This window comes from Chenopodium album, chromosome 21 (assembly GCF_948465745.1).
Source record: "Chenopodium album chromosome 21, dcCheAlbu1.1, whole genome shotgun sequence".
NCBI lineage: Eukaryota > Viridiplantae > Streptophyta > Magnoliopsida > Caryophyllales > Amaranthaceae > Chenopodium > Chenopodium album.
Genome location: NC_137854.1, coordinates 30,038,343 through 30,057,119, shown reverse-complemented (window position 1 = coordinate 30,057,119; position 18,777 = coordinate 30,038,343). Strand labels below are relative to the sequence as shown.

At 34.9% G+C, this 18,777-nt stretch overlaps 1 protein-coding gene across 1 annotated transcript; it reads right to left on the bottom strand.

The window, feature by feature from the left end:
- Positions 1-594: 594 nt before the first annotated feature.
- Positions 595-18,698, bottom strand: LOC145601853 (uncharacterized). Its single transcript, XM_081657931.1, has 15 exons — positions 18,196-18,698; positions 16,969-17,063; positions 16,770-16,883; positions 16,515-16,619; positions 16,321-16,392; positions 14,776-14,888; positions 12,302-12,436; positions 4,690-4,758; positions 4,086-4,173; positions 3,913-3,984; positions 3,714-3,811; positions 1,517-1,634; positions 1,379-1,438; positions 1,165-1,275; positions 595-937 (listed from the first exon to the last, which is right to left on the bottom strand). Exons 1-15 carry the CDS (start codon positions 18,329-18,331, stop codon positions 830-832), a joined length of 1,494 nt encoding a protein of 497 aa, XP_081514057.1. The 5' UTR covers positions 18,332-18,698; the 3' UTR covers positions 595-829.
- Positions 18,699-18,777: the final 79 nt, after the last annotated feature.

The window sequence follows — 18,777 nt, the reverse complement described above, 5'->3', positions numbered from 1 at the left end:
CTCCTCAAAGCACGAGATATCGAATCGTAGCCCTGACGCGAAGTTGCATCTCCATATATATAATATATTTATTATTATTATTATTATTATTATTATTATTATTATTATTATTATTATTATTATTATTATTATTATTATTATTATTATTATTATATATATATATATATATATATATATATATATTATATAATCGTAACCTCCTATATATATATATTATACTCCCTCCGTTCCACAATGATGTTCCTATTTTGAATCTTTGACTTTTTTAAGAAAGAGATAATCTTCTAAATTTCTCTTAATCTATAAGAGCAAATATAGTCATGTGGGATCTAGTTTGATTCGTCTTGGTGAGTAGATTATTAATATCTAACTTTTATAATTTTTGCTAGTGTGAGATTAAAGATATTTGCGGTCAAAGATGGGTCAAATTTTGCATCGATTTGCGAAACAGGAACATCATTATGAAACGGAGGGAGTATAATCGTAACCTCCACAGTTTTGTGTCAAGCTAATAATTTGCATTTTGAAATGGTTTACTTCTTTGAAAAAAAAAAAATTACAAGTGCAACAAAGGGACAATACCACTCTACAATATTCAGCAAATTTTTGCCAGGTCCAGAGAAGGATGCCTGCGGCACATTTGTGGATTATGTACTGCATAGAGCATAGTTATTCATAAGAACACCAATAAATGAATTACAGTTTCACCTAGGTTACATACAAAGGGGCAAAAAGGCAGTGCACGCAATCTTCCCTACTGTATTTACATTTCAATCGAACCATTAAAGACAGTGTATAAGTCCTACCCTTGCAAAAAGATCATCAAGAATTACTGAAGGCCAGTTTGTCTCGCCTTCAAAACAAGCTCCTCTGTAGTTGTCCCGATTATCTCATTAGCTCGCTTAAGGCTCACAGCAAAATGCCTGCCAATTGAATCCTGGTAGTTCAAACCTTAAAACGCATTAGAATAAGGAAGCTTCGAGTTGAAAAGAAAGTTTTGACATAGATTATTTTATAGATGATTTATACAAAATTTGACAAAACAACTCAGCTATTCAATTATAAATACAATGCAGGAGAGGCTTAAACAGTTAAACCAGAACAAGATCTCTGAAGCTTGATCAGAAAAGACACCGACTAATGAAGGTGGGAAAGGAATCTCACCCTAGAAACAACACCCAACTTTTCTAGCTTCTGAACTGCATCATCTACATCGAAGTTGCAGCTCTGATTAAACTCTTCCTTGATTAATTCTTCACAGTGTAGATCAAGGTCCTAAAGCAAGTCATTAATTTTCAAAAGATTAGTTGTTAAAAAAGACAGAAGCAAACTACAACGCGATTACAGAGGTCAAGTTTCATTTGGAGTACTGGATTACCTCTCGTGTACATTTACCCTGTTCCATCAGTATAAAAAACGAGAGAATTACTTCCTTGACCTGCAGAACAAGAGTGCAAGACGTAGTCAGAAACTGCAGTTAGCAGAACCATCAAAGATAAAGGATGCAAAGGCTTACTTCTTGTTGAATCACGTCATCACATAAGTGAAGAAGAGTTCCCTTTCCACTGTCGAGTTGTTTGTCATACATTGACTGAGTTACTAAATTCTGATACATAGCCATGTTTTGCTGAAAGCTGAATTAAGGACCATAAATAAACATCAAATTTTTGCATTGAAACATCAGAATCATGCATGATTTTAGATACTTAATATGACTTAATAACCATACATACACGATAAGTAGGGTTTCTACTCAGAAGGCCAGCACTTCAAGAGGATTATAGAAAACCAAACACCCCCCCCCCCCTCACCCACTCCTCCTTTTCTCATGTCATTCTTTCAAACAAGCTACATTTTAAAAAAAATAAAATAAAATAAAATAAACCAGCTTAGGAAACACCTATAAGCAAGAGGGTAAGATTTGGACAAAGAGTCCTAGAAGAAAAAGTGATCTTAGACACAACAAAGATAAAACCACCCCTAAATGTCATAAACTGATTAGTTTGTATTCTTGATTTTGAAACATTAAAATTTTAAATGGTAAATAAATATTTCATCCCTGAATCCTCTTGCTTAGATAAGCTGATAGTTAAGTTTTCACTTCTAATCCCAGTCCGGATATCAGAAATCAGAGGTACTATGACAAGTCGACAACTCCTAACAATTTGCAAGCATATGAATCTTGTCAAATTTGTAGAGCATACCAAGAATAATGGGGTTTGCAATCACCGATGATCCAGAAAAAATGGCATAGAATGAAAGAAGCACACAAGTTACAAGAAAAGTAACGTGTGTTTGTGCATGGAAATGTGATGGTGTGATCAGTAATGTACTGGCAACCTTGTAACTTATTGAGAACAAAGATGAAACGGAGGATAAATAAAGTGTAAGGGGGCTGGAATCATGAAGGTGTGGTAAGTGATGTACTGGCAACCTTTCTATGGTAGACGGTAATGATTCTGGGGGGAAAAGGAGACGAGGAAAGAGTAAAACAGGATAATCGCACTAATGGTTGATAAGCAATTGTTGAGCAACTATCAAACAGGCTAAGATGGCACGTTTAGGAGGACAATGTCAGCTCCATATAGATTAAGAGAGAAAAAGGAGGGATGTATTTAGTGTATCTTTGAACTTCAATTCAAACTGCCTAGAGTCCAGAACAGGGGTAACATAAGAAAAATTAGGGGGTATTTGGTTTGCAAGGGGTAAACAGAATAAAATTAAGAAAGGGAAAGGAGATGAAATTTGATTGAAGGTTTTCAGGTTGACATATTTAAACTCCATCTCTCCCTTTGCTTACCACTGCTCAACCATCTCTCCGTTCTACAACCTCCGCCACTGCCACCCTCTGCTTACCACACCTGCTTATCCTTCCCTTTCAATAACTTCCCACTGCTCGTAGCCCACCAGTGACCTGCCGCCAACATGTGCCAACCTGTTGCTCCTATGTTGCCAATCACTAAGGTTTTAATTGCCAAATTTGGCTATAAAACTTGAGATCCGGAGTTTCCATGGTCGAATTTGACAATTTAAAGCCATGATTATTAATAAAAGAGGTATTTCTCATCCTCAGTCTTGATTACTTTCGTGGTTGGGTGGATTTTTGTGTGGGTGGTGGATTTTTAAGGTAGGTGTTGGCTGATTTCATGGAAATTAAGGTGGTGGGGGGGGGGGTATTTTGGTGGGTTATGAGTACAGTTTGAAGCAGTTTATTTTGTTATGCATGGTGGTTGTGTGGATTATGTGGAGGGTAGGTGGTTTTGTGGTAGTTGGTAAGGCGATGATGGTGAGAAGTTGGAATGTTAAACAATAGGTGATTTTAGTGGAAAGTTTGGATGGTGAGTGGTTGTTATGGTGGCTGAGCAAAGTGGTATTGTTGTCAAGGTGACCATGGTGTGTACAGCAGAGAAAGGGTAACTGAAACCCCTTTTTTTTGGGTGAGAGGGAGGGAGGGGGGTGGGTCACTATCTTGGAAATCTGTAGCCTCAAGCTAATAGCTTTGTAAGCAAGTCTTGCTAATTAAAGTTAAACAATCAACCTTTCCCTCTCTATACTGTAGTTATTTGAGTGTATTTGTTAAGGTTTTGGAATGCAATATAATATGATATTTGTAGCATAAAAGCCTGTACATGATCTTCAAGCTGGATTAAAGAAAAAATTCCAGCAATATCCAAGCAAAAGGGAAAGAGAGGTGAAATCATGACAATACATACGCAAAATATGTCTTTGCACAATAACCAACTAATGTGGAAAGGACGGCTATGATAACCCAAGGATCAGCCTTGATCTCAAGTGAACTTACAATAGCAACCTGAAATAATAGACAACTCAAGAAAAGATTAAAATGGTGAGTAAAAGATTACAAGAATTACAAGAATCAAGCCATCAGGATTCTTAATTTTAAAAACTAACCAGCCCAACAATTGCAGTTCCAAGAAACTTGACCCAGTCCATTGGCGTAAGACTTGGATTCTTCTTCTCCGGCTTTTAATAAAAAAAACACATACACATGAACAAGATTCAAAGGTGACTTATAGGAAGTATAATTATAAAAGCTTCACACAGCTATAATAAGAAACTCTTACAAGAACAATTTCCATGTCGGCCATTGGAATATTTTTAAAATGTTTCACATATATCCCTCGGTCAGATTTTCCCTTGGGACTTGCTTTCCTATCAAATCAAACAAGCTATTAGCTATTTGTAAATAATATCCAGAAAGTTCAATCTCAACTTCCCAAGATATGAACAAGTATTGTTTAATGGAATCATGCATCAATATAAAACAATTTGACAAGCAAGACACTGCACGGAGAGCATTATTTTTGTTGGAATTACACACTGCTTTCTGTTCTTCCAATGAAGGAAATTTTTTAAATATGAGAACCAAAACTGACTACAGAACCAAAGCAGTGATAAATACAGTTCTTCAGTCAAACATAACGTGTGAGATAATCTGGAGTGCTATTTAATCATTGAACCTCTAAATACCTTATCACGTAGGCGCCATTCAACAATTAAAGGTATATCACATGCTGGACAATGGTACTAATTAGCATCAGTTTTGCTACTGATAAACTATATGAAGTATATGACAGAGATAAGTGCTGGTAACTAATTCCACTGCCAATAAAAATATCCAAAATATAACAAAATAAAACAGAAAACATGAGCTCAAGAAGCTGATACCTGTAAACAACAATCATTCTATCAAAAGTAGGTTCCTGGATGGTAATCTTGCTCAGCAGATTGCGCATACTGATGGAAAAAGCAATGTAAGACACTGTCCAATAGTTATATACATAAAAAACAAGAGAGGTATGATGAAGCATCAACATTCTATTTTGCATCAAATTTCATAGAGGCACAAAATCGACTTAAAACAAGATTCACTAATGTCTGTTACTCTCTATATTCAAACTCATAAAAGAAATCCACAAAAATGCTGTTAAAATCCTCAGTAAGAGTAGTTGGAAGTTGGAACTGAAAAGAAAAAACAACAAAAAGATCTCTGCATGAAAATGGCCAGCTAGGATGTTACTCCAAAAATAAAGGAATCTCCATTCCAAGCTAAAAAGTAAAGGTGTCTTCCCCCAACAAAAGCAGAAAAAATTCTTACAATCTAAAAAACTCTTCCATCCTACCTTCCCTTCTCTCACAATTCAAGCAGCCAAGTCCAAGGTCTATTCACTTGATGTCAGGTATGTCAGAAGTTGCCCAGGATAAGGTTTGAAAAAGGTGAAAAACCCCTTTTATATATAGTAATTGTTGCCAGGATAAGGTTTGAAAAAGGTGAAAACCCCTTTTATATATAGTAATAGTAAAAAATCAAACAAAAGCTCAAGCTAGATTAACTGTAAGTATGTAAATTGAGGCCCCATCAGTATTTAGTTAAGTGATCAACATCCCAGTAATTCGTCAATTGAGTGTGTTACTATGAAGTACCTTCGTTTACAAAATAAATGTCCCACTTTGAGTTTTGTACTATTCACAATTTCACATACACCACTTTGACCTCCGGTTGTGCTTTATAGATAGGATGAAATATAAAGTCATATGGGCACCAGTTAAAAGCATCTCAATGCATACATTTCGAATATCATTTTTTTTATTTTTTTTTTTAATAATTTATACTCAATGGATTTTGCCCAATCATATGATTTAATTTTTGCTAATACTTGGTTTAAGAAGGATTTTGCCCAATCATATGATTTAATTTTTGCTAATACTTGGTTTAAGAAGCGGGATTACCACTTGATAACTTTCCGAAGCTGAGCAAATGCAACTCAAATAGACATCCTATTCCTTAGCACGGATAGACAAAGTTGCATAAAATGCAAGGTCAGGGTCACCCATTGGCTTTTGATTATAAGTATATGATTGAAAGAGAAGGTGAAGAAAAAAGGGGAGACAATGGGAGCCAAGGATAAGATTATGGACTCTAAGGGGCACAAATGCTAAGATTTTTAGGCGTATTGGAATGGAGAGGTGGATGTGCTAAGATTTTTAGGCGTATTGGAATGGAGAGGTGGATCCAAACGTGCCTTGGTTACGAATGAAGAATTGTTTCTTGAGAGTGGCCAAAGAGGTCTTAGGGAATCAAGAGGAGCAGTTTGGTGCAGTCGTGCAAAAAGATACTTCGCGGTGGAATGCAGAAGTAACGTAACCTTTGTAGCGTATAATGAGCCTAAGAGTAAGGCAAAGGCAGTTATGCGCCAAGCATTGAATAAAAACTCGGCCGTTACGTCGCGAATCGGCCGAGTTGTAACGGATTTTGAAGGCACCGTTACGAGATTTCCCGTTTTGTAACGGGCTTTTATAAATCGCCGCAATCTCGGCCGTTTCCGCCGCAACCTCGGCCGTATCGGACGATACACATCTGTAACGCCCGTGAAATAGCTTGAATTCGCGAGTTTGTGAATTTTCCATCTAAAACACCATTGTTGTAGCTTGCTGCAACTACACGATCAAAATTGAAATTGAGAAAGGGGAAGACAGATGAGAATGAGTGAGTGGGGGTAGGTGAAAATTAATGGTAGTGGAAGACATGTGGCAAATATTTGGTGGTTCTTTTACTTTTGACTTGTTGACCCCACACATACTCTCTTATTCTATGGCGCCAAGTGAAAGAAAAGGCTTATAAGAAGGTTTATAAAAAGTTGAACTCTAAGGAGAGAGAAAAGGTCATTTAAAAGATGGCGAGGAAGGACATTGGCATGGTAAAATGTGTTAAAGATAAGAACCAAATTGTTTATATAAGATGAGGATATCAAAGACACTGCACTAAACAAGATGAAGCCTACGAAAGCGGTTGGTCCTGATGGTGTACGGGTAGAGGTGTCGAAGTGTTTGGTTAAGGTTGGTATTGATCAGTTAATAGATCTCTTTAACAAGATATGGAGGGCTACAAGGATCCCGCAAGATTAGAGGAAGGCACCTTCCTCTAGTGTATAAAAACAAAGGAGAAGCTAACTATTGCGAGATCAAGTTGATGAGCCACACTATGAAGTTGGGGGAAAGGGTGATAGACATAGGTTGAGGGCATAAACAAGCATTTAAGATACAGATGTACTATAGAAGCAATCCATTTGATAAGACAAATGATGGAGTTTTATAGGCAAAAGAAAGACCTCCATATGGTGTTTATTGATTCAGAAAACACATATAACAGGATGCCAAGAGAGGTACTTTGTTGGGCAATGTTGAAAAAAGGTATCCCACGAAGGTACGGGGATTTGGTTAAGACAAATGTATTGGGATTTTGTATTAACAAGTGTGAGGACATGTGGTGGGTTAACGGAAGATTTCCCTATTAAAATTGGATTGCATCAAGAATATGCGCTAAGCCCTTTTTTTGCAACGGTTCTAGATGAAGTAATTAGGCCAGTTTAAGATGAGGTCCCATAATATAGGTTGCTTGTGTATGATATCATTTTAGTCGATGAAACTAAAGATGGGCAAATTGGAGCAATGGAGGCAAAGGATGGAATCTAGAGGGTTTAAGCTAAGTCGGAATAAGACTAAATATTTGGTATGACGCTTTGGTTCACATAGGGGGACAAGCAATGATGTAGTGAGTGTTATGTGATTGAAGCATTCCTTTACAATTGAAGGGGAAATTCTATAAGACTACCATAAGAACAGTGTTGCTTAATGGTACAAAATATTGAGCTTCTAAGAAAGAGCACATTAAAAAGATGGAGGTTATGGAAATGCGCATATTATGCTAGATGTGCGGAAACACTCTGAGATATAGAATTAAAAATGAAATCATTCCTGAAAAACTACAGGAAAAGCGTGTATGTTGGTTTGGGCATGTAAGACGGAGACCCGGAGTGGTACGAAGAGTGGAAGCATGGGATCATGGAGAGATTGAACGAGGTAAAGGAAGACAGAAAATTACTTGGTTGATAAAAGTTAGGTAGGATATGAAGCATATATATTTGCATGAGAATGAGGTATTTGATCCCAGGGAATGGAGGAAGATTGTTGTGGATGATTACACGGAATAATTATTTTAGTTCATGTAGTCGACCCCACCTTGGGACTAAGGCTTTACTCGATGGATTGATAGTTTTTTATGATTAATGATATTATTAGTGAAAGTTTCACGTTGACAAAAGCACCGGTCAAAGGCATTTAATTAGGATCGAAGGGAGTATTAAACTAGATGGCAATCATTACTCAGAGAATGTAACCATGGTAGATCCATGAGCCATGCATAATTTTATTTGCAAGGATACACTAGAAGAGTCATCAATTCCTGTGACGAATTCCAGCAAGTACAAAGTTTCATCGAGGAATGGGGAGGCGATTCATGGGAAAAAGGGTGTGCAATAGAGTACTCGTTCGATTGAGGAAAAGGTATTTGGGTAGGTATGAGAGATTTTTTACAACTCTAGCTAAGCAACACCAATATCATACTTGGTTCCCGAAAATAATTTGGTTAAGTATCTCCTTGCAAGATATCACTGCACTCATGAGATCTCAAATTTCCCTCTAGGAAAAAAAAGGGGGGGAATGAAGCACAACTAAGCTGAAAGGAGAAAAAGAAACAAGGGTCATACAAAAGGGAGGACAGTTACCCAAAATCCGATTGGGAGTTTTACAAGGGTAATTAAACTCACCAAAAAAGGACCAAGGCACGACAACAATGAGAGTACAATCATACCATTACCCCCAATATCGGGATGGGATCATTAAACCATTAGTGAGCCCATTTTCTATCCATATGCTATTATTGTTATAAAAATAAAAAATAAAAAATTACTAGAGATTCCATGTTAATATCATGCCTTAACCAAAGAAAAGGTATCCTACAAATTAACAAATGATATTTTTGCTAAGCTTCATGAGATAACGGTGCTAACCTAATCACACTTGAAGACGCCGGCACGGCAGAGCAAAATCCTAAGCGATAATCCCTATCGGAGTTTATTTTCGGATATTTTTTGGATATCAATTTTCAAATTACGAATAACAGATATCCAATATCTAAAAAATATTCGAAATATTTCAAATTGCTCCAAATATTTTTTTTTTTTCTATTATTTACAATTTCTCTAAAAAACTATAAACAAAAATTGAAAAATTTGATAGTATTCCTCTATATCCGATTTGAAAATTATATCAGATTTGGATATCAAATTTGCAATTTTCGGAAATCAGACATCCAATTTGAAATCCATTTTGAATTGAATATCCGATTCGTGCCCAACCCTAGAAGGTGTGGCATCAAATTTTGGTCAGGAGTACACGCATAAACCCATCTTCGGCACTCGTGAAGAAAACTACAATTTGTGATACCCACAAACATGCAAGTAACCTAATTTCTTACAAACTGTATACATTTCTTAACATAATGTGTACTTTAATAATTCAATGATAGATTGGATAACATAGTTGACAGGAAGTAACATATTGAGCACTTAGTTAGCTAGATGAAAACCTGAAAAATTATGCACGGGGATGTCGAAGGAGGAGTATCTGGGGCATATAATATCCAACAAGGGTGTGGCGGTTAACTAGAGAAAGGGTGATGGTGGAGTGGACAATTCCGAAAAATTTGAAGGAGTTGTAAGATGCCAAGAATTCACCCAAATTGCTCACCTCCTAACTATGCAATTACGGAAAGAAATTTTAGATGGACAAATAGAGCCACCAAGGCCTTTCATAAGCTAAAGGAAGTAATGGTCTTTGCTCTTATACTCTCCATGCTGGAGTCTGAAAAGGAATTTGTGGCAAAAACTTTCTTTTCGGGCTATGGTCTAGGGACATTTTTATGTCCAATTAGCCTATAGCCTATTACAATAAGATCTAGGCCCGAGAGCAAAAGAGATGTCAAATTATTGAAAAGATTTGGTCATATGTCTCGCAGTCATGAGATGAAAATATTATTTAATGGGAAGTCACTTTGTTGTAAGAACCAACCGACAAAGTATGAGATTCATCACTTAACACGTGAGATCAGATTTGTTATGGAAGGTGTGTGTTAGTTAATTGGATTGAACTAAAAAATTCAAAATAAATGTGTCTTTCAACATAGCAGCATATTCTCTGTCCAAAACAAGTTTGGCAGAGGTAGAGTAGGGACCTAATCACAATTTGAGGAGTTAAAGGGAAGGAATTAAAGGAGGAAAATGAGACAGATGAGCTACTCAGGAAGTCAATGAAAGTTTAGTGATGATAAAATACTATACAGGGGAGGGTTGGTTTGCCTAAATCATGTCCTTTATCCCCAGACTCGTGACCGATAAAAACACACAAATTTGAAGATGGCAAGAGATGGGATGCGAAGGGATGGGGCAAAGTATGTGCAACAGTGTGGGATTGACAGCAGTGTAAACAATTGCAGATTTACAGCAGAGTCCATCTAGGTTAATACGATCTTTACCAATATCTATGTCAATTTCGGATGACATTGTTATGGACTTACCTTCGCCAAAAGGAATGGACACTATTTTATGGTACTTGACAAGCCATCGAACTTTTCTCAGTATATTAGGCTGAAACATACTTTCAAATTTTCAATACTCTTTTAGGAGTGGTAATCTTGTTAAAGAGATCAAATCATGGCTGAACCTTCATAAGCAAGATGGTGAACAAGACCTTGAGACTATTATATGGTGTTGGAATTGAGAAACCTGCAAAATGATTGACATGGGCAAAACATTCTAACTACACGACTCCGCGAAACTCCTTTAAATTGACTCTCTTCGGAGTTGCGTAGAAATGACACCCAACAAAGTTTATCAAACTTGGGGGAGGGCATATTTCAGTTAACTCTTAGGAAGAGTGGCTACAAGAGAGAGATTTCACACAAGACACATCTCTCTATTAAAAGCACAACCATGATCAAACAAAATGCAAACAAGATGCGAAGGGAAAAGAATTCCGAAGTAGGGGATAAGATCTTCTTACATAGACGAGGTCATTAGCAAAAAAGGCCATATAAGCTAAGAAAGTAGAGTAAGATTCTATGGACCTAAACTGTCTTGCAAAAGATAGAGTCGTGGCGTTTAAGCCTGAGTTACCCAATACCCTCGACATGTAAGATCCACCCGGTCTTCTATGTATCTTAACTTTGTAAGGAAATCGGTAATCACCCGGTCAATCCCATCAAATCTCAAAAATGGTAGAGATGTGAAATTACTGAGAGAAAAATACAAGGAAAACATTTCAAAAGTTGAAGTGCTTATTGAGTGGAAGGGGTTGATGGAGTTTTAAGCTATTTGGGGGGAATTCACAATGATTCGGAAGGTTGTAAAAAGAAGACAAAAGAAAGGAAAAAAATAAAATTAACTTTCCTAACTTTAGGCAATCCACTATAAACAATCCCATACGGGAAAGGAGTCAGGAGTGGCGGCAGAAACAAGCAACAAGACCTTTCATATAGGCTTGAAAGGGACCGACTTTAATATGCATTTGATATAAAGATTTTCTACACTAGGCAAAAAAAGGATCACGTGCCAAGCACGTGCCTGAATTTGTAACTGAATTTATATTAGGTGCTTAGGACACCCTTAATAAATTAGATACCCAAAAAAGTGAAACAAACAGACCCTTAATAAATAATTTTTTTAAAAAAAATCAAAAATAAAAAAGAAAAGAAACCCAAAAAGTTGAGGGCATTGCTTCCCTGATAAGATATACTGCTGTAAGCCTGTAACTGAATTTTGTTACTTCAGTTGGCCTTTGTTCAGTTATAATCAGTTGTTGTAAGGTCTATGTGGCCAGGTTTAGCTCTATAAATACTCCTTTAATACTATTACTTGTATTCATTCAGAATATCAATAATATTCTTCTTTTTCACATTTTATCATTTTCTTTGATCAACTTCTTATTATAGTCTATCAGTGACTGCAACATTCTCTTTGCAAAGCTTCAAATTTAAATTTTGAGGCTTTTATATACCTGGAATCATATTTTGCGTCAAAACATTACTTGGCTTTTCTTGATATTATACTCTATAGATAGTATTACTTGATAGCTCAAGGGTATAATAGTCGTCCTATAGTGTCACTGTCACTCCATGGTATCCTACCGGCTACGCATACAGTTCTTTATAACTTTTTGAAACACACCATGCAGCTTAATGCATACACCATAACGTACAATATACAATAGCATACACTCTGGAATAATTAGCAAGTCGTGTGCAAAATATTCCACAGATTCTGCTTCCATTGAGAAAAAGTCAGATAATGCAGAGATTATGAAATATAGTTACTTTAAAACTGTACTGCCTACTGCAATGGACATAGCACATATATGGAGACTCAGGGTTATTCAGATATCAAACCTGAATTCCAAATTCTGGATTCTGATCCGCTCAACATAGAGATCATCTTGATCAGACTCATATTCATCATCTTTCTTTCTATCTTTAATAGAAGGCTGACGTGGCTTTGAGAACATGGACCGAAGTCTTTGTATCCTGGAAAAATACAGTCCCAGAAACATATGAAGTTACAATGCATCATAACCATCATGAGATGCGAGAAAGATGAGAATGATAAAAACAATGGAAAAAACACCATATTATCTTCACAGACCCTTAAGACCAAGTACCACTTTATTTATTCTTGGGATTACATTCTACCCTCAAGTGTCCTAAGCTGATATACAAGAATTTTGGAAAGCTTGACCTTCCCCTTGGGCCATTTGACAATAATTATTGATCATTTCTCTGAGCTACGTCACTTTGGCTCTTCAATTAGTCTTCCATATACATGTCAGACACTTGACACTCAACGAGGTATAATGAATTCTTACCGTACTTCAATGTTCACTCATACAATTCAATCATCTTGAACCACATAATCATAGAAGAAATGTAGAAATATATGGAAAAGAAGACTAATTGCATTATGTGCACACAAATAGGCTTCAGATATGCATTTCAACAAGAATTAGCAATCAAGACAGCCTAAATTAATGTGTGTACATGTATTTCTACGGCAGAATTCATGCAAAAAGTCTTTTAAAAATAGGAATATGTTCCACTCAGGCATGTCCCTGCACTCGTGTCCAATATTAGGATAATTTCCTCGTTGTCTATAATTTCTAAACCCACAATCTTGCACCCAGCACATAGTCTAATAGAATATAACAACCTAAAAGGCAAAAACAATATCTTCCCATATTAATTATAATGTAGTAAATACATAGTGAAGAACTAATAGCTTGAGCACATATATGTCTAATAAAAAATATATTTCACCGTACCATATAAGCCTTTGTATGAAGTCTTTTGGTAGTGGATCATGGGCCCAAGGACATATTTCATCATCTTTTTCCTATAGCAACTATAATTGGCATAGTACGAATAGGCGTTAATATTTATCTTTTTACTTAGTTTAGTAAATTACTCCCTCTGTTTTTAAATATTTGCATCACTTTGAATTATACACTATTCACATACTCTCCTAATATATCATTGGATTAGTTACCATGTCTATTTACATGATTAATTTTTTTTACAATTTTACTAATAGGCAATTAATATATTAACGGTTAAAGTGACGCAAATGTTAAAACACGGAGGGAGTACTTAGTTTATGTTTCAGAAAAAATTATTTTATATCCCCTAAATTTTGCTTATAGATTAGATGTAATTGTTAGGATTTCTCTGAATTGAATGATTTAAATTTCAATGAAACTGATTGAGTTTGTGGGTATTTCCCAATCTTTATTAGCATTAGAATTAAGAAAATACTAAAGAAACATCAAGAAAGCCCAAATGACCTTGTTAATTATAGCTATTTGAGCCAAACTCTCAACTCGTTACTTTCTATACACTTTGTATGCTGCAAATTTGCATCTAAGCTATGATTATATCCATATAAAAAAAATTCCAACCCCCCCCCCCCCCCCCCTCCTCCTCCCCCCCAATTATACTGCCCTTTGCCCCTTCACAGCTTCACCTTAATCCAATCATCCCTTTACAGAGCATCATCAGCTCCAAGATTATTCCCCTGTTTTCTACATATATTTATAAAGAACAAATCTCTGCTTTTATCCAATGTTAGAACTCAATCCACTCACAGCTTTGTCATTACTAATTGTCATACTAGGCTGATATATTAGTAACACAGCATTATCTGTCAATCAATCTAACAGTTAATTTCTAAGGAAATCTTTACAACACAAAAGTGTAAACAAGATTCACCAAAATAACAAACCTGGTTATTATAGTTATAAAGAGCACACGATAGGTCTACACAACATATACTTATGCAGATTCCTCGTAATTTTCTTCTGATAGTATTTATTTCAATAAAGATAAAATGCTAGAACAGGTTCTCACTACAATTAAAAAAGTTGGAATCTATAACAGTTCCAAAGAAAGTAAACAAGCACTTTGTGTAGAATTTTAAGAATAATTTCGAAAACAACCCTTTATCAACTCCGCTTGCCAAAATTTTATAAACTTGAATATAGTAGTCAATTTATACACGGTCTAACTTTTAAAATAAATAATAACAATAGAAAAATAAAAAAAAAAACCTGGTAGCTCAATGTCACGTATCTATTTTCCCTGGACTATTAGCATCATACTTTTTTAATCATATGTACCAAATTTGTAGAAGTTCTGTGCCTGATCCTTCTAATTATTGCAGCAAGTCGTAGATAGCCAGATACCATTTCACCCCAATCAATATGCAAACTATGTTTTTGTCACTAAACAACTCTAGAAGTAGTAGTTGTGACAAGATACAAGTTCTTAGAATCTTAACATTGCAGCTGAAAATATAGTGTCAGGCTATTACTCACCCAGTCACTCTCAAAAGCTTTGCCCATATGCGTGAAATGATCATATCCACTTTCTCCATGAAAAAATAGTCAGTAGTGCGGTCAACACCAATGCCACGTCGAAATATTACATACTGAGAAGAGGCAAAAATAAAATGATATATAAATATAAGCATCAAAGCCAAGACAACCAAAGGAAAAAGGTAAACTTTTTTCAATAATATAAGACATGAAAAACAAATCTCAAATGCTGATATAATTCACTCACTGTACAAGTGTACAGCCATCTATCTTCGATATACCCACCCCCAAGCAACAATAAAGCTATTTAAGAGATGTATAAAAACAAAGAGCCACGGTACAAAATACGAGGACAAGGCATCCTCAAAAAAAAATTGTAGTGTAAGCCAATAGTAATGGACGACAGAAAGCATTAAATTGGAAAAGGCGCATTTGTCACATACCACCAAGAAGCTTAATAGACTCCAAACACCTCTACGGGCTCTACCCGCAAATATATATATATATATATATATATATATACATATATATATATATATATATATATATATATATATATATGTATATATATATATGTATATATATATATATATATATATATATATATGTATATATATGTATATATATATATATATATATATATATATATATATATATATATATATGTATATATGTATATATATGTATATATATATATATATATATATGTATATATATATATATATATATATATATATATGTTTTCTCCTCCCAAGTCTCAACAATGAAATCAAATACATTCAAAATTTCCCTTTCAGAATCAAAAAGCCTATAACATCTAAGAGCCCAACACACACCGATCAGACTTTCTAAAAGCTCATATTTCAGCGCATGTGAGTTATGATGATGTTAACTTTTCAAAAAAATGTTATAAAGATATTAAAGAAATTTTATGTTCATCAGTTTTAGCGGTTGTAGATAAATTTGTATAACATATACACTGGTATATTTTAAATACCAAGGTATATTAAAAACATTTCCTTAATACAAAGACAGTAAACCAAACTTCATGTATTCCTGCCAACGAAGATAGCCAGGAAAAGTAACCCAGGTTAAGCTCAAGATAATAGACAAAAGAACTACTAAAATCAATCTTAAGACCAGAAACACCTGAATCAGAGTTGGTACATATTTTATCTTAATAAAATCATCCAGAAGAAAAAAAAAAAATAATATTCATATAAATACATAAGAGAAACAATAACCCCACCCTCCCTACTTCAATGTTACCAACCCACAACAAACATTAACTACAGGGAGACAACGTTTATCCACACCTAAAGCCCTGAAACAACCTATACAGCCAATAAATTTAAAACTAAAGGGGGAGACTTTTGGTCTTACACGTAAAAAAGTCCATGTGATGATTCTTAATATGTGTGCAAAATCAAACAGTTGAATTTTACTAGGATGGAAGATCTAAAAGAAAAGTGAAATTCCAATTCCTCCATTATCCATTGCCAACCAAACAACCACTTAACCAAATTTTAATGTTACAGTTTTTACCTTATCAACGAATTCCGGAAGATTTTCTTGGGGATGCTTCGACCAGTACCTCTTCAAAAGCTTTTTGTCAAGCTAAATTCAACACAGCAACAAATACATGCCAGTGGAAAGGACAGCACAGAAGTTAAAGCTTAACAAATGTGAAATAAAAAGTCATTAGCACAAACACCAAAAATAAAGAACTGGAAAGGAACCTTCTTTTCATCCACGGAGATAGGAAGATTTAAAAGATACTGGCCAGTTTGGGCAACTTCAAACTCTTCATCACTCACAATCTTGAAATTACTTTTATCCATAACCTGGTAGAAATACAGCAAATCAAACACTACAGAAGAATTGCAAATTGCCACCAAACTTTATACTTTTTCATTCAATATAATGGTTAGCTGCAAAAAACCAAACACCTGCCATCATAAATGGTCACCAGAAACAAGTAAACCACACATCACCTGAATCATGTAGCTCAGGAAATTTTCTTCAAGAATGTCAATTTCTTCAGGAGATAGATGCTGTTGCTCCAGCTTTTGAGCTCCATTAACAGGGTCAAAGAGGGCATATAATTGCTGTAGCAATCACACACATGACTTCAATGATGAAAAAAAAACAAGGCATTCAATAGAAACAAAAAATTACTTAAAGAAAAAATACCATCAAATCTTCAAACTGTAAGAGATACCAGGCCCGAATGGTATACTCAACTCTCTTACAAAACTTCAAAAACTCTGCTCTGTCGGAACTATGTTCTGCAAGATATTGTTGAACAGATTAAAGCATATCACACCAGAATCAATATATAAAATAAAGTTTAAAAGACTTTCAAGGATACAAAAACATGTAACTATACATCATAAAAACACATAAAAACTGTTCCAATTAATGTCAAGACTCAAATAAAAAACGAAAAAAAAAAATCGTCAAGACTCAACTGACAATATCAGTAATCTTGCCCTACTCCCAGATAGTAGGTACCATTAAGATACATAGACTTATGCCTCACAAATTAGAATTTGAACCAAATTCAATTGAGACAATTTCTACGAATCTTGCTACTTATATATACTTGAAAAATTGAAAAGCTTGCATCACTTTATCCCAAAAAAACTGCAGGCCACAACCCACAGAATTTGAAATAATAATGTATCCAAATGTGCTAAGATTGCTAACCCAACTTGAAACACATAACAAAAAATTTGCTGACCCAAGAAGCTTAAACACACCTAACTTAGAAACCTTCCATATATTGTCAAAGCAAGGAGCCCATTTCAAATTTTGCAAGAATGCACAATCTAACATAATCCAAAAGAGAACATTGTACAACAAAATTCATTTTGCCCCAAATTCAAATAACAGTGAAACCATATGAATTAAACCAAGAAGCTTAAACACAACCTTTTGTCTAAGGAACACGCATCACAATGTCAAAAAACAAAAAAACCCATTTAACATTTCCTAAAAATAAGCATGACCCAAGAGAGCAAAATTGTGCAATAAAAGATTACTTCAACCCAATTCAAATAGCAATGAAACCAAATGAGTAAACCCCAAACTAAGCTTCAACTCAAAATCTATCTCATAAAAAAGATGATTCGTCGAAATCAAGCAGCCCATTTCTAATTTCACAAAAACATACAATACCAAAAACAGAAATATGTACTACAACAAAAAATTGAGCTAACCTTAATTCAACTAACAGCTTAAAATTTCCAACAATATGACAATGGCAAAGAAACCCATTTCAATTTTGCAAAAATATAACCCAGAAAGGAAATATTTTTGAAAAACTATTTGAAATATTTAAATAAACAAGATAAATCAATCCAGTAACAGTTCTATAAAATTAACCAAATTAATAAAAAGTTAAGGAGCAAAAATTACCAATAAGATTAGCCAAAGACATAACCAATTTAGGTTTCAAAATAGGAATTACAGATTCACGCTCCAATCGAATTACTTCTTTGTTCTTCTTCTCCTTCCCCGTCTTCTCGCTCTCGCTAGTATTTGCCATAGCCATTTAGAATCAAACCAAAATGGGTTTTTTTTGTGGGATTTTTTTGGGAAACAAAGAGAAAGAAAAACAAAGGAGTTTGAATGATTATTGAGAATAAAAAAGGAAACTTGAAAAGACAAAAAATGAGGTTGGCAAAGAAAGAAATTATTCCCAGACAAAAAAGAAAAGGGTTTGTGTCATTGTGTGTCGGGCAAAGATACTGTTATGTATCAGTGTTTCACACTCTCTCTGTTGCCGGCGATGAAAATTTTAGCAAATTGCGGATATTTTCATGTCAGTTATGATATGATACTGTTTCTTTGGTGGGATTGATCATTGGAGGAAGATGAAGTCACATGAAATTGAATATTTGATTGAATAGAACATTCATGAATCTTAACTGTCTTAAGGTGTGATGTAACGGTTGCTATAACTTTTGTCATTAGGTAGCTTCATGACCTTGGTCAATA